Source organism: Thamnophis elegans, chromosome 3, assembly GCF_009769535.1.
Source record: "Thamnophis elegans isolate rThaEle1 chromosome 3, rThaEle1.pri, whole genome shotgun sequence".
Classification (NCBI taxonomy): domain Eukaryota; kingdom Metazoa; phylum Chordata; class Lepidosauria; order Squamata; family Colubridae; genus Thamnophis; species Thamnophis elegans.
Window position 1 is genome coordinate 150,411,034 of NC_045543.1, and position 22,084 is coordinate 150,433,117.

At 57.7% G+C, this 22,084-nt stretch overlaps 2 protein-coding genes across 7 annotated transcripts in view; both read left to right on the forward strand.

Annotated features, from left to right (window-relative positions):
- Window positions 1–14,880, forward strand: part of LOC116505807 (protein unc-13 homolog B-like) — a 158,164-nt gene extending 143,284 nt beyond the window's left edge. For 4 of the 5 annotated variants that reach the window (XM_032213211.1, XM_032213213.1, XM_032213215.1 and 1 more), the window contains 12 exons: window positions 2,376–2,519; window positions 2,638–2,715; window positions 3,417–3,494; window positions 4,745–4,833; window positions 5,720–5,863; window positions 6,552–6,675; window positions 10,428–10,484; window positions 11,466–11,546; window positions 12,046–12,193; window positions 13,262–13,354; window positions 13,500–13,659; window positions 13,918–14,880. In XM_032213211.1, coding sequence (XP_032069102.1) covers window positions 2,376–2,519; window positions 2,638–2,715; window positions 3,417–3,494; window positions 4,745–4,833; window positions 5,720–5,863; window positions 6,552–6,675; window positions 10,428–10,484; window positions 11,466–11,546; window positions 12,046–12,193; window positions 13,262–13,354; window positions 13,500–13,659; window positions 13,918–14,203 — 1,482 coding nt within the window. In that variant the 3' untranslated portion in view covers window positions 14,204–14,880. The remainder of the gene's footprint in view (window positions 1–2,375; window positions 2,520–2,637; window positions 2,716–3,416; window positions 3,495–4,744; window positions 4,834–5,719; window positions 5,864–6,551; window positions 6,676–10,427; window positions 10,485–11,465; window positions 11,547–12,045; window positions 12,194–13,261; window positions 13,355–13,499; window positions 13,660–13,917) is intronic. The other variant, XM_032213212.1, reaches the window with a different exon arrangement.
- Window positions 14,881–17,956: 3,076 nt separating this feature from the next.
- ATP8B2 (ATPase phospholipid transporting 8B2) overlaps window positions 17,957–22,084 on the forward strand; it is a 71,379-nt gene continuing 67,251 nt past the window's right edge. Inside the window, exon 1 of one of the 2 annotated variants that reach the window (XM_032214363.1) lies at window positions 17,957–18,172. The gene's annotated coding sequence lies outside the window, so the exon portion shown is untranslated. Of the gene's footprint in view, window positions 18,173–19,026; window positions 19,194–22,084 lie in introns of those variants that run through there. The other variant, XM_032214362.1, reaches the window with a different exon arrangement.

Sequence of the window (22,084 nt, forward strand, 5' to 3'; positions counted from 1 at the left end):
AGCGGCTTTCGATACCATCGACCATGGTATCCTTCTGCGACGACTGCGGGAGGTGGGAGTGGGAGGCACCGTGCTACGGTGGTTCTCCTCCTACCTCTCGGACAGGTCGCAGTCGGTGTTAGTGGGAGGGGAGAGATCGTCCCCAAGGCCCCTAAATTATGGGGTGCCGCAGGGTTCGGTCTTATCCCCCCTACTATTCAACATCTACATGAAACCGCTGGGAGAGATCATCCGCAGGCACGGGATTAGATACCATCAATACGCGGACGATACTCAACTGTATCTGTCCGCCCCGTGCCAAATCAATGAAGCGGTTGACGTGATGGGCCGGGGTCTTGAAGCCGTTATGGACTGGATGAGGGTTAACAAGCTTGTGCTCAACCCAGAAAAGACCGAGTGGCTGTTGTGTTTTCCTCCCAAAGATTTGGCCAATATTCCAACTCTCAGGCTGGGGGGTCAAATTTTACACCCCTCAGAGAGGGTCCGCAACTTGGGAGTCCTCCTGGATCCACAGCTGTCATTCGACCACCATTTAACGGCTGTGACCAGGGGGGCATTCGCCCAGGTACGCCTGGTGCGCCAGTTGCGACCCTACCTGAACCGGGAGGCCCTCACAACAGTCACTCGGGCCCTTGTGGCCTCTAGGCTGGAATACTGCAATGTGCTCTACATGGGGCTGCCCTTGAGGAACATCCGGCGACTTCAGCTAGTGCAGAACGCGGCCGCGCGAGTGATCGCGGGTGCACCCCGATTCACCCGCATAACACCCATCCTCCGCGAGCTGCGCTGGCTACCTGTCGATCTCCGGATGCGCTTCAAGGTGCTATTAATCACCCATAAAGCCCTACATGGCAGTGGATCTGGATACTTGAGAGACCGCCTTCTGCCAATTACATCCCTGCGACCGATAAGATCCCATAGATTAGGCCTCCTCCGTATTCCATCGGCCAGCCAATGTCGGCTGGCAACTACAAGGAGGAGGGCCTTCTCAGCAGTAGCCCCGACCCTTTGGAACGAGCTCCCCGTGGAGATTCGTACCCTCTCCACCGTCCGAGCCTTCCGCATAGCCTTGAAGAACTGGCTCGCCCGTCAGGCCTGGGGACAAGGATAGTTACCCCTCCCGAATGATGAATGTATGTTGTTTACTATTTTATTATATGTTGTTGTCTTAATGTTGTATTCCCCCCTCCCTGGTTTTCTGTGAGCCGCCCTGAGTCCCCTCAGGGAAAAGGGCGGCCTACAAATGCTAATAAACCAAACCAAACCAAGAAAGAGGAGAGCCAGCCTACTGCTCTGCCCCCAGTCCCCCAAACCCTCCCAAGGGGGGTGACAACCATGGGGCCAGCCCCATAACTGTTGGCATGGAAGGCTGCTGAAAGGTGGGCTCCTCCCACTCTCCTCAGAGGTCATCAGTGCCATTTTAATCTGGCCCCTGGTCCTGGAGGCTCCAGATAATTCGCCTCCTGGGAGCCCTGCTCAACAGCCTTCCCTGAATATGGCGATGCGGAGAACGGTCGCGTCCTTGCAGAGCCTCCCGGAGGGCTCCCTCAAAGGAGGGCCTGGGGGACCCCCCTCGCCACCCCCGGAATCTCATCCTAGGCCTGAGCCAACCAGGGAGGGCCTGGGCCTCCCACTGCCCACCTCCTCAGGACTCCAACTCTTCCCAGATCCCCCAGCCAAGCTCTGCCCCAGGCCCTCCGCGGGACTCGCCTCAAGCAAGGCCCAACGTGGGGCAGAGCTGAGGGACTCCGTGCCCTCCCCATCACCCTCTGCTCCCACTTTGCCCAGGAGAGCCTGGGTCGCCTTAGGGCCGGGATGATGAACCTATGGCACGCATGGCACAGGGGGCACGTGGAGCCATATCTGAGGGCACACGGGCCGTTGCCTAGGTCAGCTCCAGCCTGCTGATTTTCGACCTTCTGGAGGGGGAAGCCCTTTTTGTCCTCCCCAGGGTTCAGGAAAGCCTCCGGCCGGAGCTTATGGATAGCGAAAAACACCCCAAGGGGCTCAGTAAGGCCTGTGTGCGTGCACAGAGGGGTGGGGCGCACATGTGCCAGTGGGGAGGGCATTGCATTATGGGGGTGGACCCGCTCATGCGGCTATTGCGTGCGCGCCCTTTTGGCACCCGAGCAGAAAAACGTTCTCCATCGCTACCTTAAAGCCATGGGTGAAAAGGGGGGAGAAGGAGTGACCCCTTTCAGTGAGCAGTCCAGGCTCCTCCCTCCACGTCCTCCAGCAGCTCTCCGGCCGCCTCTCCTGCCAGGACACTTTGTGGCATTCAGGCCTCGCTCTGGCTGGAGCTCAGGGACCAATTCTCACAGCACCTTGAGCTAGAGTGAAAACTCTCCCTCTCTCTTCCTCTCTGGGGGGATCAGTTCCAGCAGACGTCGGAGCACGCCCTCTTCTCCTGCTCGGTGGTCGATATCTTCACCCAACTCAATCAGAGTTTTGAGATCATCAAGAAGCTGGAATGCCCCGATCCGACCATTCTGGCTCGCTACATGCGACGCTTTTCCAAGGTACCTCTCCCCCCCCCCCACTTTGGTCTTGGCCAACACGCCTCCCTCCAGGCCAGGGCGCCGCCCCCCCGCTGCCCCTCCCCAGAAGGTTGAATTGAGGTCTCTGCTCTCCTTGCAGACCATTGGGAAGGTGCTGGTGCAGTACGCAGAGATTGTCTCCAAGAACTTCCAGAGCTTCTGCTCCAAGGAGAAGGTGGTGAGTCCCTGGCCTGACCCGGCCCAGGCCCCACCCCTCTGGCAAAGGGCCTGTCTTGGCACGAGCTGCATGGCAAGCAGCAGCCGGGGCGGGGAGGGAGGTGGCCAGGGCAAAGTCAGCCCTTCTCCACCCGGAGAGCCCCAAGGCAGCCGTGGGGGGTCCCGGGGCCACAGCAGCTGCGCCCGGAGGAGGGCTGGGGGGGTTGGGGGGGGCTCTGGCCTAGGAAGGAGGCCAATGAGGAAGGACTGGAAGCCAACACGGGGCAAGTGAGCAAGGAGGAGCTCTTCTCCCGTTCCCAAAACACCGGAACCAGAAGCGGCCACTGGAGGGGGATCTGGGGCTCAAGAGGCTCAAGGAAAGGGGTGGTTTGGTTTGGAACTCACCATCGTGACGTGCTGGGAACAGCTGGGCTGCCTCCGATGCAGGAAGTCCTGGGGAGAGATGCTCTTAGCCCCATGGGCCGAGGGGCTGCCTCGGGAGGCGTCTGCTGGGAGACTGGGGGGCTCCTCTGGGTGGGGGCTGCAATGGATCAGGAACCACGGAGAGCTTCCCCCTCCCCCCGCCATCATCCCTGGGGCCAGAGAAGGAGAAGGCCTGCCCCTCCAGACCTTGTGTAGCAATGGGGCTTCTTGCTCCGGGGGGGCCCTGGGGGGCGGCCGTTGGCTGAACTGATGGCCTGTTGCCCTCCCTCCCTCCCTCAGCCCTGCATCCTGATGAACAACGTCCAGCAGCTGAGGGTGCAGCTGGAGAAGATGTTTGAGGCCATGGGGGCCAAAGAGGTCAGTCTGGGGCTGGACCAGAGGGCGGGGGAGGGGGCCTTCTGGGGTGGCCAAGGTCAGCCGGGGGGGGGAGGGGGAGGCTTCCTTCTCTATTGGCAGCCAAGGAGGCCTCCTTCAGAAGATGTCACGAGACAGAGGGGGAGGGGGGACAAGGAGGCCTCCCCCCCCCCCGCTCCTCCTCCTCCTCTTCTTTCCCAACTTTCAAGGGACATTTTAAGGGGTGCCCTCTGTCTGTTCCCAGGGTGAATCAGGTCATGCGCTGCCAGGGGGCAGCTCTCGCCTCGATCTGTGGGGGGCTTGTGGGAGTGGGATCCTTCCCTCGTGGGGGTCCCAGCCTGGTGTGAGTGTCCCTTAGCTGCAGAGTTCAGCCCCGCTGCTCTTCCCTGCTTCCTGCAGGATCTGGGGGAGCTGGGTGCAGGCGATGCCTGGCTCCGAGACGGCCCCAGGAGCTGGGCTCTCCCTGGTCTTGGCACTCAGTAATGCCCACAGTCAGCAAGAGGGTGTCCTTGTCCTGGGAGGGGCGCCGCTGTGCCTGCTGGCCCCTGGGCAGCGTGGTCTCCTCCAGGGCCGCCCAGCAGCATCGCTGCATCCAAGGTGTACAAAGGAGACCCAGCATGGCCTCAGAGTGGGCAGGGGTTCCCTTGCCCTGCCCGGCTGCTTGTGGGGCCAGGCAAACAAGGCCCAGGCTGCCCTCACACCGCAAGGCCCCGGGGGTCTCTTGCAGCCCACGTCAACAACTGACATTATGCAGAAGTGGGAGAATCCAGTCCTGGCTCTGGTGCCTTGCAAGCCCCCACCGCCAAGGCTCGTTCCAGATCGGGTGGGAGGGGCCCTGTCAGCTGAGCGATACCGAAGATCCAGCTCCTTTCTGGGGCGCCAGATGGGGGGGTGTTAGAGGGAGCCTTGGCCAGCCCTACTCTGAAAGGCAGGGGACCCCTGTGAGGATGGGGGAAGGGGGGCTGAGAGCTAGGGAGGGGGGGTTGCTCTTTTCAGAGCAGAGTTGAGACGCACTGAACCCTTTACACACACACCCCAGGCTGGCCTGCGCTCCTTCTCCAAGCAGTGGCCCAGGGCGGCAGGGCAGCATGGGGAGGGTTCTCCCGCCTCACCACTCTTAGCACCAGTGTGCTGGCCCCAATGCCACGCCGGCCTGTTCCTGGCAGTGAGCGGGTCCTCCTGCCCCACAGCGACGTCCAGGACGCAGGGAGTCCGGGCCCCTGTTCCCCTGCTCAGCCTTCCTCTCTTGGCAGCTGGACCCCGAGGCCAGCGACTCCCTGAAGGAGCTGCAGGTGAAGCTGAACAACGTCCTGGATGAGCTCAGCACCACCTTCGGAAACAGGTGGGAACCCCCCCCTCCAAGCCCCCCCCCTTCTGTCCTGGTCCTGGGCAGGAGGAGGGAACGCAGAGCCCCGAAAGAAGGACCGGGGGGGGGGGCAGATTCTGCTTTTTGATCTCCTTGCCTCTTTCAGGTACCCCGAACAAAGTGGAGCGATGGGCATTTGGCTCTCGGAGCACAAGGGGAACTTGATTTCCGAAGCGTGAAATCCACCTGGATTTCTTAGGGTTGCATTTTGTCCCGGGCTGAGCCAAAAGAAAGTGAAATAAAGGTCTCACTGCGGGTTTTACCCGGCCAGTTGTGACCGATTTTAGGCAGTGGTGCTCATCCCCGTTTCTTAGCATTGTCCAGAGATGTTTCCGTGGCCAACATGCCATCACGCATGCATCGTAGAGCCTGCGTTGAAACACGGAACGCAGTTCCCTTCCTGCACGATTAGATGCGGTGCCTGTATTTATCTCCCTGCACGTCCCTGCTTTCGAACTGCAGGAGCTGAGCCAGTGACGGTAGCTCCCTCCCTCCTGCGGCTCCGGGTCTCAATCCGGAGACCTTTAAGCGCCTTAAGATTCAGTGTTAGCCACTGAGCCACCGGGAGGAATCAGCCGTGGCTTCCCTGAGCGTTGGGGGCTGGGAGTGCGGAAGTTCAATCGGAAGGGAGGTTCCCCCCACCACAGGACTCAGATGGGGGCTGGGGGGGTGGGTTGCAGGGATCGTGCCTGTCCAGGGACGAAGGTGGTTCCCCTTCGGGGCCCTTCTGGCCCTGTGATCTGCCAAGCCCTGGTGGGGCAGAAGAGCCAGCCCCCGGAGGAGGGCCACGTGGAGAGGCCCCTCTGTCCTGGGGAGACGTGCCCGAAGAGGCCCTGGGGGTGACCTTGCCCCTTGTGCTCAGTTTCCAGCCGCGCATTGAGGAGTGTGTGAAGCAGATGTCGGAGATCCTGGGCCAGGTCAAGGGGGCCGGGAACAGCGGCCCCAACACTACAGCCCAAGACGCAGACAACGTCCTGAGGCCTCTGATGGACTTCCTGGACGGAAAGTAAGGGCGTGGGCCAGCGCGTCTTCCCCAGGGGCCCCTCAGCGGGGGCTCCAGGCCCACTTGGCTAGCGGGTGGGGCCCTCGGGAGGCGGGTCGTCCAGGGGGCTCTCGTAGCTCCTCAGGCTCCCCCCCTTCCCTGCGTGGCAGCTTCTGTGCCCGCCCAGGGGAGGAAAGAAGGAGCAACCCACGTGGCCTCCACACACCTCCTCTGAGGGGGGGGGCGGATGGAAGGGGGCCCTGCAAGCAGTGCAGGTGGTGGGGGGGCCAGGAGGGAGGTTCTGCCCAGCCCCACTACCTCTGCTCCGGGGGGGGGGGGCACGGCTGTGCTACTGGCATGTGTCCGTGGGCGAAAGTGTCGTGGAGGCTCCAGCCGAGGGGTTGGGGGGTCTCAGGAGCTTCTCGGGTTCTTCTGAGGCGACGTTAGTTCTGCTCTCCTCTCCCCCACCAGCTCTTTCCTCCTCTAGGGAGACCTGGGGGCCTGCTGGACCCTCACATGGACCCCCTGCTCCCCCCCCCCAAGCCCTCTTGGCTCATTTGCAGAGGCTGAGCGTTGACGGCCTCTCTGGGTGGCAGAAGCTTCAGCGCAAGGCAGGCATCAGGGCCAGTCCATGTTTATGGCCGAGGCCAGATTGAGGCTTTGGAGAGTGACAGCTTCCCCCCCCCGATGCCCCCCCCCTTTCTCCCCACAGCCTGACCCTCTTTGCCAACGTCTGTGAGAAGACGGTGCTGAAGCGGCTGCTGAAGGATCTCTGGCGGGTTGTGATGGACACCCTGGAGAGGCTGATTGTGCTGCCCCCCCTCACGGATCACACGGTGAGCCCCCTCCCTCCCCCTCCTCCCGGTCCGGGGCAAGCTGGGTTCTGGGTCTCTGGGGGGGGGAGGGGAAGAGGCTGTGGGACCAGAGGGAGCAGGAGCCTCGGGACCAGCCGACCGTGGGCCCTTTTGAATTCAAAAATATATTTTATTCATTTTTCACATTCCATTTGCAATCACTTATATACAGGGTATTTACTATAAGAAAAGAAAAAAAGAAAAAGGGAATAAAACGAACGAATAAAAAGGAAACACAACTCATCATTCACAACCCCACCTAACCCTTCCATCCTCCATACACCCCATCTACCCCCTCCAACTTTCCTTTCTCCCTCTAACACTCCCCTCCTACTTCCCTTTCCCCACAAACCTTTCTCCCCTTACTCCCCAGACACCCTCCTTACATTCCCCTTACTCCTTCCTTACTCCTCCCTCTTCTTTCCCTCTACCTCCCTCCTTGGTGTATGCCTTTATTCGAGTGTTGTTTGATCTGATAAAATGAACCAAGGGAAAAAAAAAATAACAGAAAAAAAAACCACCGTATATAAATACATTCTTATTCTTATTAAGACTATTTTAACACCCCCCACCCCCCCCACAAATCCCCATCCCCAATCCTCCCGACTTCCCAGGGCCCACACCTGGCACTACCTTCTGTCTAAAATATCTTGTATACATATGGATTAAAAAATAAAAGTAATATGTCAAAAGAAAGAAAAACAGAAAAAAAAGAAGAGAGAAAAAAAAAGAAGAAAAGAAAAAAGAAGAAAAAAAGAAAAAGAAACCACTCTTTGTGTTGATCTCAGCCCCCCATCTTTATCTATGCTTAAATAGTATAAATCATTCTATCTATATTTTATTCTCGTCTCTTACTTCTTTGCTATTTACCCCGACCTTCTGTAGGCTCTCCCGTTCCTCTTCCTAAACCTCATGATCCCTTCCGATAAGATTTAAGCAACGTGGTTCATGCCACATATTCAAATATGACTTTACAGAAGAGTAATCAAACTTTCCCTTCTAGTAAAATGTAAACAGCGTAAGTGATCTTTCTTAACCTCCTTTTCAAACAGTAATTCAAAATAATCTAGCCAAGCTTCCCCTTCTTAGTAAAATTAAGCAGTGTAGATCAAATATTACTTTACACAGGAATCAATTTCTATCTTAAGATAATTCCAACCGACTTTCTCTTCTGATAGGATTTAAATAACATAGTTCATTCCACATGCATTTTACCCTCATCCCTTACTTGTCTAATATTTACCACTATCAAATTTATACTAGCATTTGTTTAAAATCTAACTCAAAGCAATTTCAACCAACTTTCCCTTCTAATAAAAGTTAAATAGCATGGATCATTCCACATATTCAAACAATACTTTCAGCAAGAGTCAGTTAACCTTCTGTTTTAAAATAGTCCCTTCTAACAAAGTTTAAACAACATAAATCATTCCGCATTCTTTTTACACTTATCTTAAGATAATCCCAACCGGCTTTCTGTTCTAATAAGCCTTAAACAACGTAAATCATTCCACATATATTTTACCCTCATCCCTTGCTTGTCTGATGTTTACCACTATCAAATTTATGCTAACGTTAATTTAAAATCTAGCTCAAAGTAGTTTCACCCAGCTTTCCCTTCTAATAAGAATTAGTCCGTTTTTTCTACCGGAGAGAGGTCTCAAACCCCCATTCAGTCCTCAACTTTGGCGAGTATTTTAAAATGTCTAAATTCTCGATCTCCGTTTTTCTGCTTCTCCGAGGGAGGAAGGGCTACCCCCTCCATCTTGCAACCACATGGCCTGCCGTTTGCCTTCTCCTTCCGCTTGTCTCTCCTCTCTTCCAAGCGAGTCAGGAAGTCCCGCCTTCAGAATCCTGCAATAGAAATCTTGAGCCTCCGAAACAGAGTTAAGACGAAATCTTTGATTCTCAAATGTAACCGTGATGCCGGCAGGGGCCTCCCATCTGTATCGAATCTGTTGACTCCTAAGCTCCTTAGTTAAAAAGGTGTAGTCCCTTCTTGCCTTTAACATCTGGAAAGGTATTTCTTTGAAGACAATCAAGTTCTGGCCATCAACTCGGAGACTGTTATTATAAAACTTTTGCACAATCGCATTTCTAGATTCTTTTGTAGAGAAATGTATAATTATGTCCCTCGGGAGCTGTCGCTGTTCCGCTATCAATGAGTTCTGGCGATAGATTTTCTGAATCTGCCAATCAAAGTTAAGTCCCGGGCTTCCCACCGCATAGCTGAAGGCTTCAGCAAAGGTCTGTTTCAAATTCTCTTGCTCCTTTTCACGGAATCCTCTGACTCTTATTGCAAATGCCTTCCTATTAAAATTTATCATCATGAGCTGTTCTTCATTGTCTCTAATTTTTTGTTGTAAAATTTGAATATTGGTAGTCAAATTAAAATTAGCCTTCTCCAAACTTTCCAATTTGTTCTCTATTTCAGCAGAGTAATCTGACAGGGCAGACACGGCTGCAAACGTATTCGCCTTCATTTGATTAACTTTAGACTTTAAATCATCATATAATTCCAATACAAAATCATTAATTTCTTGTTTAAAGGCATTAAACATTTTAAAGAAATATTCCTGTGTTAGAAATTCTCCAGTAGAGGGCATAGGAGACAAAGGCTGTGGTTCCAGTAAAAATTCTTTAAATTCTTTAGACACATTTGTAGCAAGACGCTTCTTTGACCTGGGTGCCATAATAAATAAACAAGTAAGCAGCGCTTTGCTCCCCTCTATTTCCAAAGAAGAAGAGTTTATTTTGTTAAGGAGCGGTCTGCAGGAAGGTAAAACCGTCTAAGTACATCCACTATCAATCATCCACGGAGAGAAATCACCATTTTGAACATTTAGACAAAGAAGTCTCTAAGACAAATGGTGCTGGTATTTAAGATAGTAATAAAAGCATAAATCTCACAGGGGTGGGACCCGCCCATATCAATTCTAGCTTGAAAAAAACTTTGTTTTGTCCTGGGGGGGGGCTAGCCTGTCTGGGGCTGCCAAAAAAAAAAAGGCAGCTGAGAAGAACTGGCTGGAGATAAAAGCTCTGCTCCGGCTGGATCTAATCTCTGTCCACAGCCAAAAAAAGGAAAAAGGCTGTGGCTTACGAATAGACCCTCGCCTACAGAGCTACTCCCTGCCCCTTTTTTTGCCAAAAAGGGGTGCTATCTATGATCTTATTTAGATATACAGACCAGATCTCTGAGGAGCTCGGTGGAGCTCTCCTCGGCAACAGGCCACGCCCCCAGGAAGTCCAGTCCGTGGGCCCTTTTGAGTGGGGGCCTCGGGGGGGGGGGGCTGCAGCTCCGTCTGAGGCTGAACTGGGGGTCCCAGCCGGAAGCCCCCTGCAAAGCCTCTTTTATTCCCAATCGGAGGGTTTCCTAAGCTACCAATTCTGGTTCTTCCTTCTGTTTCTTCCACTTTTGAGCCACCAACGAAACCTTCGGCTTCCTACAAATCGCTGGGCCTGATGCGACTGAGATGGCAGGGCCTGGAGGAGGGGGGGGGGCTCCCAGAGAGATTGGGGGGGGGACACAACTACTCCCAGAGTTTGGTGCCCCCTCCCCAGGAGCTCCTGGGCCAAGCAGCGATTCCTGGTTCCGGCAGGCGGGGGGGCGGGGGGGGGGGGTGTCTGTTGGGCCGAGGTTTCCTGGTGGGCCGGGAGAGAGTTTCTCTGCATTTCTCGGGAGTTTTTAATCTTCTTCCTTCTGTCTTCCGCCTTCTCTTGCTCGTCCTCCCCAGGGGACCCAGCTGATTTTCAGTGCCGCTAAAGAACTGGGCCATTTATCCAAGCTGAAGGTATTAGGTGTGGGGGAGCAGCTGCCCCATGCATGCCCCCAGCCCCTCCCCTCCCCCAGCCCCTCGTGTCTTCAGCCTTGCACAAGAGCCTCGTGTTGCATGTCTGGCAGAGTCTGTCCGTCCCACCAGCCCCCCATCCAGGCCCCAGATGGCTGTTCGTACTGTCTTGCCTCCAGCATCGTCCCTGCCCCAAGGGAGGCGCCCGGAACCCCCTCCCCTGCCTTAGGGGCCCGGATGGGGGTTGGCCTTCACAGGGAAAAGGGGGGCCGGGGAAATTGAGAGGGGGGGTTCTTGGTAGACCAAGCCCTTCTGCAAGGACTGGGGGTGGGGGGAGTAGGCTAGGAATGAAGGGAACCTCAGATGCAGATCCTTGGGCTCTTTGGCCCCATTTCCTCCCAAGGGCTCCTCCAAGCAGCCTGGAGGGAGCTTAGTGCAGCCATCCACGCAGGCCTCCTCAGAGTGATGGCCCTGGGGGGCTGGGGGGTGGGATGATCGCTGGCACGGCTGGGCCCTTGTGGTGGGGCTGGGCCTCCCTGGGCAGAAGGCTTCCGCTCAGCCCAGGAGAGGCGCAGGGGAAAGCAGCAGCACAGCAGGGGGGCCCTTTCGGACACTGGGCTTGGCCACCACCACCCCCTCCCCCAGCTCAGGAGGAGTTGAGATCCGGCCGTCAGCCGAGGAGGCCCAAGCATCGTCCAAGGACACTTAGGGAAAGGTGCACCCCCCTCAGGCTCTGGCCCCAAGAGAGAAGCACCAGCCATGAGGGGCAGGGGGTCTTTCCTCAGTTTCCCCGGGGCCCCTCCCTCGTGTGCCTGGGGGTCTGGAGGAAGGCCCCTCCCAGCCGCTGCTTGTGCCCCCCTGTGGCTGAAGTCTGCTGCTGCTCCAGCCTCTCCCCCCACCACCTTCCCGGCTCCTGTGCTTCATTTCCTCGGCCCTGAGAAGCCCCCTCCCCATCCCTGCTCACCCTGCGGGTTTCCCTTCCAGGATCACATGGTCCGGGAGGAAGCGCGGAACCTCAGCCCCAGGCAGTGCGATGTGCTGGAACTGGCCCTGGACACCATTAAAGTGAGTCTCTTCCCTCCGTGCCCCCCACATACCTCCCACCCACAGCTGCAGCAGCCGAAGAAGCCCAGCCACGGGCACAGGAGAGGGGAGCGGTGGGGGGGGATGGATGGAGGGCCCTTGAGCTAGGGCAGGTGGGGGCCAAAGACAGGCAAGAGGCTCCCTGTCGCCCCATTAAGAAGGCCGGAGTTGAAGGAATCGTTCAGAAGAATAACGGCCGTCATCATCATCATCATCCCTGCCTGGTCTGAAGGCTGCAGAAGAGGGAGGGGCTAGGAGGGGAAGGGTCTGCCCGGGGTTCTGGGAACTGAATGGGGGGGGGGGGAGTCACAATGGCCAAGGGAAGCGTGGATTCACACAGATGGGGAGGGCATCCCCCTTGGTGGCCCCTACGTGGCAGCAATGGGGGTGGGGAGAGACTCCCCTTCCACTCAGAAGGGGCTGCCCTGCGGAGGGGCCTTTGTTCCGGGCGAGACCCTCTTTCTCTCCTCCCCCCCCCCAGCAATACTTCCATGCCGGGGGGAATGGGCTAAAGAAGGCCTTCCTGGACAAGAGCTCGGAGCTTCAGTCGCTGCGCTACGCCCTCTCGCTCTACACCCAGACCACCGACACCCTCATCAAGACCTTCGTCCAGACACAGACGGCACAAGGTGCGGAGGGGGGGGGCAGATTGGCGCGCTGGGGCCCCCACCCCCACCTGGGAACCGTGACCCGTCAAAACCGCGGTCCACTAAAGCGCGCCCGATTAAAGCACGTACCTGACATCAGCAGCGCAACGAAAAAAATTAAAAATAAATTAAAATTAAATTAAAATTAAATTAAAGCAAGCCGATTCACATAAGGGTTAGGGTTAGGGTTAGGGTTAGGGTTAGGGTTAGGTTAAGGGTTAGGGTTAGGGTTAGGGTTACATTAAGCGTTAGGGTTAGGTTTAGCGTTAGGTTAAGGGTTAGGCTTAGGGTTAGGTTTAGGGTTAGGTTTGGGGGGGTTAGGGTAAGGTTTTCGCTTTAATTTTAAATTTACCGCTCACAGCGCGATGTTTTCGTCGCGCTGTGATGACGTCACGTACGCGCTTTCGTCAAGCGCGCTTTAGTCTACCACGGTTTTGTGGTGGAACCCCTGGGAACAGCTTCCATGTTGGCCACACTCCCGGAGTGACTGCACCCCCAGGCGTCTTCGGAGACTGGGGGAGGCTGAGCTGGGCTGCAGTGGGGCAGCCCCCGCCGGAGGGTCCTGTGGAGGGATTGGGGGAGGGGTCCGAGCCCTGCTCCACTCATTGCAGCTGAGAACCATCCGGAGCAGGGAATGTCCCGGGGCCCCTCCTGATTAGGGCCCCAAGGGCCCCTTCTGCAGCATCCCAGGCAAAGAGGCTCCGTTCAAGACAGGTAGGAGGGGCCTCCCCCCTCCCTGCCTCTAAGGGGCTCCCCTCCCACAGGGGCCTGATGGACAGCCTGGCTTCAGGGTGCAGGAGGCCGGGGAGCATGGGTCTTCAAAGCCAAGAGAAATGAGGAATGGCCTCTAGTGGGCCTAGGCCCTGTGGGAGGGGGGGCCAAGACCCTCCACAGAGACCCACGCCCCTCCCTCAGGCAAGGGCAGCCCCTCCTCATCTTCATCCTCAACCACCACTTCAGGAAGGAGCCCCCGGGAGGGGCAGCCGAGTGCACACAGCCCCCCACACATCCCCATGGCAGCCATGCCAATTCTTGCCTCTGCCCTCTCAGGCTCCGAAGCGGAGGGCCCCGTGGGCGAAGTCTCCGTCCAGGTCGATCTCTACACGCACCCAGGCAGTGGGGAGCACAAGGTCACCGTGAAAGGTAAGCAGGAGGGGACCTGCCAGCGGCAGGAGGAGGGGGAGCTCCTGTGGGGGGGGGGGCAGCGGTGCCCCCGTTATGTAGGGCATGGAGGGGCGCCCTGGCCGGGATTGGGGAAGCCTCACCCTCTCTCCCTTTGTCCTGGCAGTGGTGGCTGCCAATGACCTGAAGTGGCAAACCAGCGGCATGTTCCGGCCCTTCGTGGAGGTCACCATGATTGGACCACACCAAAGCGACAAGAAGCGGAAATTCACCACCAAGTCCAAGAGCAACAACTGGGCCCCCAAGTACAACGAGACCTTCCACTTGTGAGTCCCCCGGCCTCTTTCCTGGGGAGGGGCGGTCTCTGCCCCACCTGCGCTCTGCTCTGGCCCCTCCTTCCCTGCCCCACTCCCTTTTTCCTGTCTCCTGGGGGCTCCCTTCCCTCCTGGACGAGAGCAGCTCCTTCTCCTCCTGCAGTCATATTAAAGGAAACGGCAGCCCCCCCCCCAAGGGTCAGGAGGACCCAGACTCTCCCCACCGCCTGCTGCCGCCCGGCTGACCTTCCGCCGCTTCCTCCCCTGTAGCGTCCTGGGCAATGAGGACGGGCCGGACGCCTACGAGCTGCAGGTGTGCCTGAAGGACTACTGCTTTGCCCGTGAGGACCGGGTGCTGGGCATCGCCGTGCTGCAGCTGCGGGAGGTGGTGGAGAAGGGCAGCTGTGCCTGCGGGTGCCCCCTGGGCCGGAGGATCCACATGGACGACACGGGGATGACCATTCTGAGGATCCTCTCGCAAAGGACCAACGACGAAGTGGCCAAGGAGTTTGTCAAGCTCAAGTCCGAGTCCCGCTCCCCGGAAGAGGGGAGGTGATCCCGGTCTCCGGCTCGGACTGCTTGGGCCAGACGCACACGGAGCAGCAGTGGCAGCAGCTGCCCCCGTTTCCCCTGGGCGCCCCGGGAGGCGCTTGGGAGCCCCTGTGACACCTTCCTTGCCAAGGGAGTCTCTGGGATGGATCGGGCCTGGGAGGGGGAACGGGGACAAGGACCCCTTCCTGCTTCAGCAGCTGTGCACAAGGAGTGGGGGCAACGTGCCCTCCAGGGGGAGGGACATCCAACCGAAGACCCGGCCCCACATTCCCGCCACTCGGGCAAGCCGCAGGCAGGCAGGGAAGGGGCTCCTGAGCCCAGCTGAGCCTTGACGAGGGTCTCAGGGTCTGGGAAGGGCGCTCGCCTGGAGAGGCCGGCGGATGGAGCCCCGGAGGGCCATTGGCGCCTTGTCCTCTTCCGAGAGTTGCTTGGCCTCAGTGGCCGTGGGGCAGGAGGACGGGGCGTGGCCTGGTGCGAGCTCTGCTGTCCTCCGTTGCGGGCGAGAGGAGGGGGCTTCCCTTTTCCTCTTGACCTTCCACAGCTTCTCGGTCTTTCTCAGAACGCTTCTAGGCGCTGCGTAGCTGTTGTGGGTACGTGTGATACAAAAGTGCTGTTTCAACCCCCCTTGAATGTGCCACCGTTGCAGGAAGTGTAGCCTTGAATAAAGGACTGTTAGCGGCATTCGCACCTGTGGCCTTTGCCTGGGCTGGCCCCTGCGGCTGGGGGGGTGTGGGCATCGCGGTGGGACCTGACATTGCCCCAGAGCCTCTTGCACAGCAGCTGCAGAGGAGACGGGCGGCGCTTGAGCTCACCCAAACCCACCAACCCTGAAGACGGCTGCCATCTCTCTTACCCACCGGAGGCTCCCTTCCTCCTGCATAACCACTGGCCTTGTGCCCGGCCAACGCTGGAGCCCTGCCTGGACACCGGCCTTGTGCTGGCGGCCAGGAGGGTTGCTCTGCGCTGGAGTCCGATGTGGGTCCTGGGGGCTTGGGCCTTGGGAATGAGGGGCGAAGGTCCAGAGCCAGGCTCCGTCCTGTGCCCTGGGGGTGGGCTGAGCCGGACCCTTCAGTGGGAGCAGGAGAGAGGCCTGGGGGTGGGCCAGATGACCTCTTGGCCGGTCTGGGGCTTTATGGGCAACGGAGCCCCTGCGGGTCAAGCCTCAAGGGAGGGTTGTTTCTTCATTTAAAACGTCTGCAAAACCCCTGGAGTCCAAACCAAACTGGGGGGGGGGGGGCTGAGAGCCCAGCAAGAGCAATAAATGCAAAAATGAAAACAACAGAAAAACCTCCCCCCCCTCCTCATCCTTCCCTGAACTCGCCCCATCCCCAGGGCCTGTTGGCATCCCTGGCCGTGCCCGGCAGGCGGATTTCATAGCATTCCCCCCCAAAGGAGGCTGCCTTTGGGGCACGAGACGCTTCCCACGGTGGTCTTGGCCAGTGCCAGGCTTCCCGAGGCCTCTTTCACGGCCTCTTTGGTACCTCGGAGGCTGCAGTGCTGGCTCTGCAAACGAGGGGAGGGGTCCTCCCCAGGACACCCCAAGCCCCTGCACAAGAGACAGAGGAGATGCCAGAGGGGGTGCTGGATGAAGTCCCAGGGGGACAGGGGGCTGCCTTGGCCATGCAGGGGCTCTCTGCTTCTGCTCAGAGGGAGAAAACCCGGGCGGTGGGCTTCTAAGTGGCGTCCTTAAGAGAAATCCTTCCCCACCTGTGGACTTTGTCAGACCACAAACAGGCCGAAAGAGGCAGCCTGCATGTGGCAGCTGGGGTGGGGTATTCCTGTTGCTAGTGTCTCTGGGGAGGGGCTATTGCTCCAGAGACCCCCCATCTTCCCTCCCCAGTGAGTGGGGGGAGGGGCTTCTGGGGGATCCCTCTCGGCTCTGGCCAATCCAGCAAAGCAACCGAAATAGGCCTAAATCTCCCCCAGTGGCTCCATTGCCCCCAAAATGGGGTTTTCTTTGGTGTTGCCACCAAACTGGCCGTTCCGGAGAGGGGAGGGGGTGGGGGACTCGCTTTAATTTTGCCCCAAACTCCAAGCAATGCTGGAATCCCGGTTGGGGAAGCAGAAAGGCTTCTCCCCTGCTGAAGAAGAGGAGGGGGCGGCCATTCCTCCCCCCCCCCCCGCCCGCCAAGTGTGCTGCCCAGCTGGAAGCTACAGGAGTCGTGCTGCATCCATTAATTTCTGTGCGGCTGGAAGCCAGTGGCTCCATCCCTCCCCCCCCCCCCCACATTATTGACCACTTGCCTGAGACATGATCGGCCAGACGGAGCCCCTGAGGGTCTCCAGCCCCACCAAGGGCCCCGTTGGGTGCAGACAAGCCCACTGCGAGGGAGGCCCAGGGCCCTGGAGGCTCTTGAGGCCCGAATAGGATTCAGCCATTGCTGGGAGAAGCCCAGGCCAGGGGGCTTCAGCCAGGCCTCTCGCCACGGGCAGCCTGGCATTCTCTTTGTTGTGGGGTGGCCAGCTGGCCAGCATGGGGCGCCAGTGATCCCCAGAGGACCAGCCTGAGTGGGAGGGGAAAGGATCGGGGAAGGGAGGTCTCATCTCTAGCCTTTCCAGGTGTGGCTTCCACCTGCTGGGGCAGCCTTTGGCCCAATCAACAGGTCTTCAGGGTCACTGGCCACAAATTCACCCAAGGCAGAGGGCAGAATGCCGGGCACTGGGCATCCTCCCTACTGCACCCACTGTCTCATCAACCCTCCCCCCAGCCCCTTGTGCGCCCCTTGAGCCCCTCCCCTGCAGGCCCCCCTGCTTGGCTGCTGACACCCCCTCCCCCCTCCTTTGCTGCAGGCGGGTGACCATGAAAGGGGGGTGAGAAGCCCCCCCCCACAGCATCTCTGCATTCCTCTGGTGGGTCCTGGGAGCTGGCAGAGGAGCCCAGCTGAGGCAGTTGCCCCCCGTTCCTGCTGTGGGACCCCTGGCTGGGAGGGGCTCCCTTTATCCGGGCAACGCAGACCCTGATCTCCCGTGGGCAGTTTCTCCCCCGGTCCTTGAAGGTCCTCCCCCCTTGAAGAGTGTCCGAAGACTTCAGCTGGTCCAGAACGCAGCCGCGCGAGCGATTGTGGGTGCACCTAGGTACACCCACGTCACACCTATCCTCCGCGAGCTGCACTGGCTGCCCATTAGTCTCCGGACCCGCTTCAAGGTGCTGGTCGCTACCTATAAAGCCCTACATGGCATCGGACCTGGGTACCTGAGAGACCGCCTCCTGCCGATTACCTCTCTCAGACCAATTAGATCGCACAGGTTGGGTCTCCTCCGGATTCCATTTGCCAGCCAATGTCGGCTGGCGACTCCCCGGGGGAGAGCCTTCTCTGTTGCAGCTCCGGCCTTCTGGAACGAGCTCCCCGTGGAGATCCGGACCCTCACCACCCTCCCGGCCTTCCGCAAAGCCACCAAGTCCTGGCTGCTCCAGCAGGGGGGGGGGGGGGGCTTGTGAAATATCCAGCCCCTCGGAAATTGTGACTGTTGTGTATTTTAATATGTTGTTTTGTGTATTACCCCCCCTTCCCTTGTTTTATTGTAAGCCGCCCGGAGTCCTTCGGGAGTGGGCGGCATACAAGATCAATAAAATTAAACTAGAAACTTTCAGAACTGGGTCTCTTGGTGGGGGGGAGGCAGGGAGCGGGCTGAGGGTCTTTCAGCAGCAACGCAGGCCGCCCCCGCACTGCCTTCCGTCGGCCCCGGCCCTGCCCGCTTGCTGGCCTTCGTTCCGGTCCGGACTGCCCGGCCCCGCCGCCCGCTCAGCGCTAGGAGTCGGCGGCGAAGGAAGCGAAGCGAAAGCCCTTTCCTATCGACAGGAAGCAGGGAAAGCAACCGAGGGCGCCCCCACCCCGGGTCACGGAGAAGCAGCGGCCAGGAGAGGCGACAGGCCGGGCCCAGCTCTGCCCGCGCCGTCCCGCAGCAGCGCCCGGAGCCGAAGGGAGCGGAACAAGGGAAGGCGGGGTGCCTGGACGGGGCAGAGCCGCCGACGGTAAGCCTCCCCCGACCCGCGGCGCTCGGACGGCCAGGAGGGACTCCAGACGCTTCCCAGGAAGACCCGCTGCCCTCGCCAACAGGGCGCCCGCGGGAAGCCCGCCCTGGGGTCTGGGGGGGGTGATGCGCGTGGGCGGGGTGGGGGTCCGGCGGGCGTCCGGAGCGCAGCTTCCAGGGACCCCCGGGGCCTTTTCCTCAGGCGGGGGCCGGAGGAGGCACTTCTCTCCCCCCCCCCCCCAGGGCTGCTCGTAGACGGGAGCGGGGCGGGGCGCGGGTTGGGGGCCAGCCCGGGCAGTGCCTTGCTCTCATAGCTGGGGGGCACCGGCCGGGCACGGTCCGGGAGTGCCGTCGGACAGTGGCGCATCTTGGTGCCTCTCCCGGGGCCGGAACCCCTGGGCCTCCGCGCGCCTCGGCTGAGCGCCCCCTCGCTCGCCCCGGGAGAATCCGGCCTTGGGGAGCCGCGCAGCTCCAGAGGAGCCCCCAGCCCAACGGCCGCAACAGCCGGGGTCCCCTCTGGGCGACCCCCCCCCGCCCCTCTGCCCGCGCGGCTCCGCTTTCCCGTGCCCCCCACCCCCCCTCCGTCCTTTGCCTGGCAGCGCCGATGGCGGGACGCTTTCCAGGAATTCAGACAAGGGGCCCGAAGGCTTCCCAGAACTCCGGGGCTCCTGGCAGCCAGGAACGCAGCGCCCACCCACCCCCCGACCACAGGCTAATTCTGTCCCCAGCTGATTGCCCCCCGCAGCTGCCTGTTGCTATTCCTGCTGTTGTTGGGAGAGACCCCCCCCCAACCCCCCCCCCCGCCTCTCTCCGCCTCGGCTTCACGTCCTGGCTAAGCGCGCAGCTCCTCCTTCCCGAGGCCGCGGCGGTTTCCATCTATGGCGCGGCGCTGGGCAGCGTTGCGAAAGCGCCCCACGTGTCCCTCGGTCCCTTTGCCTGCCCGGAGAGCCAGGGAGACCCGCCGGCCAGCACCGCAGGGCGAGCCGCCTCCGCCTCGGCTCCGCTGCTCCCAGGACCGCGAGGGATTGGACTGTGCTGCGAGGCTTGCCCAGGGAGTGAGCCAGGGACCCCCCCTCCCCAAGCCTCCCCAAGATAAAAGGGGAAGCAGAGGGCAACCAGGCGCAACTTCCTCCTTTTCCTGCCAGGGAGCCCAGGGTCTGGTGGACAATCTTCCTGGCCAAGGGCCTCATTGCCCGGTGCCCAGCTGTCACTGGTGACATTCCAGCCGGTGCAGCTTCAGGGGCAAAAGCTATGGCAGGAGGGTTTTCTGCTGCTGTCCTGCCCACATGTGCCAGTCCCTGCAGCTGGTGGCATCCCCGGGGGCCAAAGTCAGCTGGCTCTGGAAGCTCTGGAGAAGCCAGTCTGGAATGGGCCTGGCCACAGGACTTGGACCTGTCACTCATCACGGTGCCAGGCTGTTTCCCAAGCCCTGGTAACCTGCTTGGCCAGGGAGAGCCTCTGAGTGCCCTTTGGGATGAGCCCCCCTCCTCCTGCCAAGGGATGATGTCAGAGGTTGTGCATCACACTTTTCAACAATCACAGTGACTGGAACCCCATTCCTGGTCTCATTTCAGTGCCTGAGTTTAGGAGCCTCCCTGGAATCGGGAGGCTGAGAGGAATCCCACCCACCACAAAGTTTGACCCATGGAGGGGATGCTGCTTTTGGACTTGAGTTCGGCATTTCTTTTTGCCCTGTGCTAAAATTCTCGGAGTCTGTTTTGTTTAAATTCCGTACTAATGACTGAAACTGGTAAATAAAACTTATTTTCTTCTTGGGCAAAATAAAAAGAAGATCAAAATAAGCGATATAGAATGTCTTCATATGTGGGATAAGCTAATAGCAGTTAGCAATAGCAGTTAGGCTTATATACCGCTTCATAGGGCTTTCAGCCCTCTCTAAGCGGTTTACAGAGTCAGCATATCGCCCCCACAGTCTGGGTCCTAATTTCACCCAGATAGATAGATAGATGATAGATAGATAGATAGATAGATAGATAGATAGATAGATAGATAGATGATAGATAGATAGATAGATAGATAGATAGATGATAGATAGATAGATAGATAGATAGATAGATAGATAGATGATAGATAGATAGATAGATAGATAGATAGATAGATGGATAGATAGATAGATAGATAGATAGATAGATAGCAATAGCAATAGCAGTTCGACTTATATACCGCTTCATAGGGCTTTCAGCCCTCTCTAAGCGGTTTACAGAGAGTCAGCATATCGCCCCCAACAACAATCCGGGTCCTCATTTCACCCACCTCGGAAGGATGGAAGGCTGAGTCAACCCTGAGCCGGTGAGATTTGAACCGCCGAACTGCAGATAACAGTCAGCTGAAGTACTGCACTCTAACCACTGCTCCACCTCGGCTCTTAAGCTAAACACCAGCAAGAGGGATTTAACTATTTAACTAACTATTTAACTATTAAAAAGCTCTTTTTATTCTTTCCTATTGATTTGTGAGAATTTTTACAGTGTTCTTAAAGCTTCTAGCAGAAACATTCCTCAGAATCTCTCATGGGAATGACCCAGTGGTGGGTTTCAAAAATTGTTGGAACCTACTCTGTGGGTGTGGCCTCCTTTGTGGGAGTGGCTTGCCGCCCATGTGACCGAATGGGAGTGGCTTGCCGCCCATGTGTCCGGATATGAAATTATGAATTAGTACATAGGTCGGTCCAAGTAGCTGTTCAGAAACTCTGGCATTGAAGCATGCAAGTCTTAAAGCTATCAAGTTACAAGATCCTTGCCAGTGGTGGGTTTCAAAAAATTTTGGAGCCTCTTCTGTAGGTGTGGCCTGCTTTCCGGGTCCACTGGTGGAACCTCTTCTAACCTGACGAACCGGTTCTACCGAATAGGTGCGAACTGGTAGGAACCCACCTCTGGAATGACCACTGTCCCTTGTCAAAGGAGGATCCAATCTTCCATCGTTTCAGGCTCATCCCTGACAATTTATTTTTAGCATTGATTTTTTTTTGGGGGGGGGGGAGGGAATGGAGAATAAAATCAAGTGTTTACTTCAGGCTGATGGGTCATGGATTTAGGGCTGGCACTTCTGCTCCGAAGGCTGTTTTACATTAGATCAGCATGGGGAATTCTGGGAGTTGAAGTCCACAAGTCTTAAAGTTCCCTGCATTAGACAGTAACAGGTAAATATACCTGATAGATCTTACGTGGGTGGGGGAGGGGTTTGGGGGTGTTGTAAGCAGCTCATCACAAAAGGGCTTAAAGAACTTAAAGCCATGTCCAGCCTCTGACCGCTGGGACAGTTGGACTTGCCTCTTGCCCTGGGGGGGGGGAGGGTGTGTCCAGGAGGGATCCATTCAAACTCTGAAGCTCACTTGTATTTCTAGAAGATGTTGAAGGGAGGTGATGAAATTGAAATTAACTATTTATGTGACCTTGGGGACAACCAGCTCATATGTCCCGTTCTTGTAAAACACTGTGAATGAAGGTGCTTTAAAGGAGGTAAAATTAGTTACATTTCATCTTAAAGTGAGTTTAATATAAAGAATGTGGATAGACAGGCAGATAGATGGACAGGTGTGGCCGTGAGACTCCATTGGGGGGGTCTTTAAGGAAGATTCCTTGCTCTCCGTCCTGCTGTTGATATTCAGAGTCAAAGCAAACTGATGTGGCCTGACCTCATCCCATTTTTCTATTCTTTTTCTGTTTGGGCTTGAAATCCTTAAGTTTGTTAACAGCATTTGAAATCAGTCAATATCGGCTGAGGCTGGACATGACCCAGAGGTGGGTTCCTACCAGTTTGCACCAGTTCGGTAGAACCGGTTCGTCAAATCTACCGAACTGGTTAGAAGAGGTTCCACCAGAAAGCAGGCCACACCTACAGAAGAGGTTCCAAAAAATTTGGAAACCCACCACTGACAGACACACACTCACAG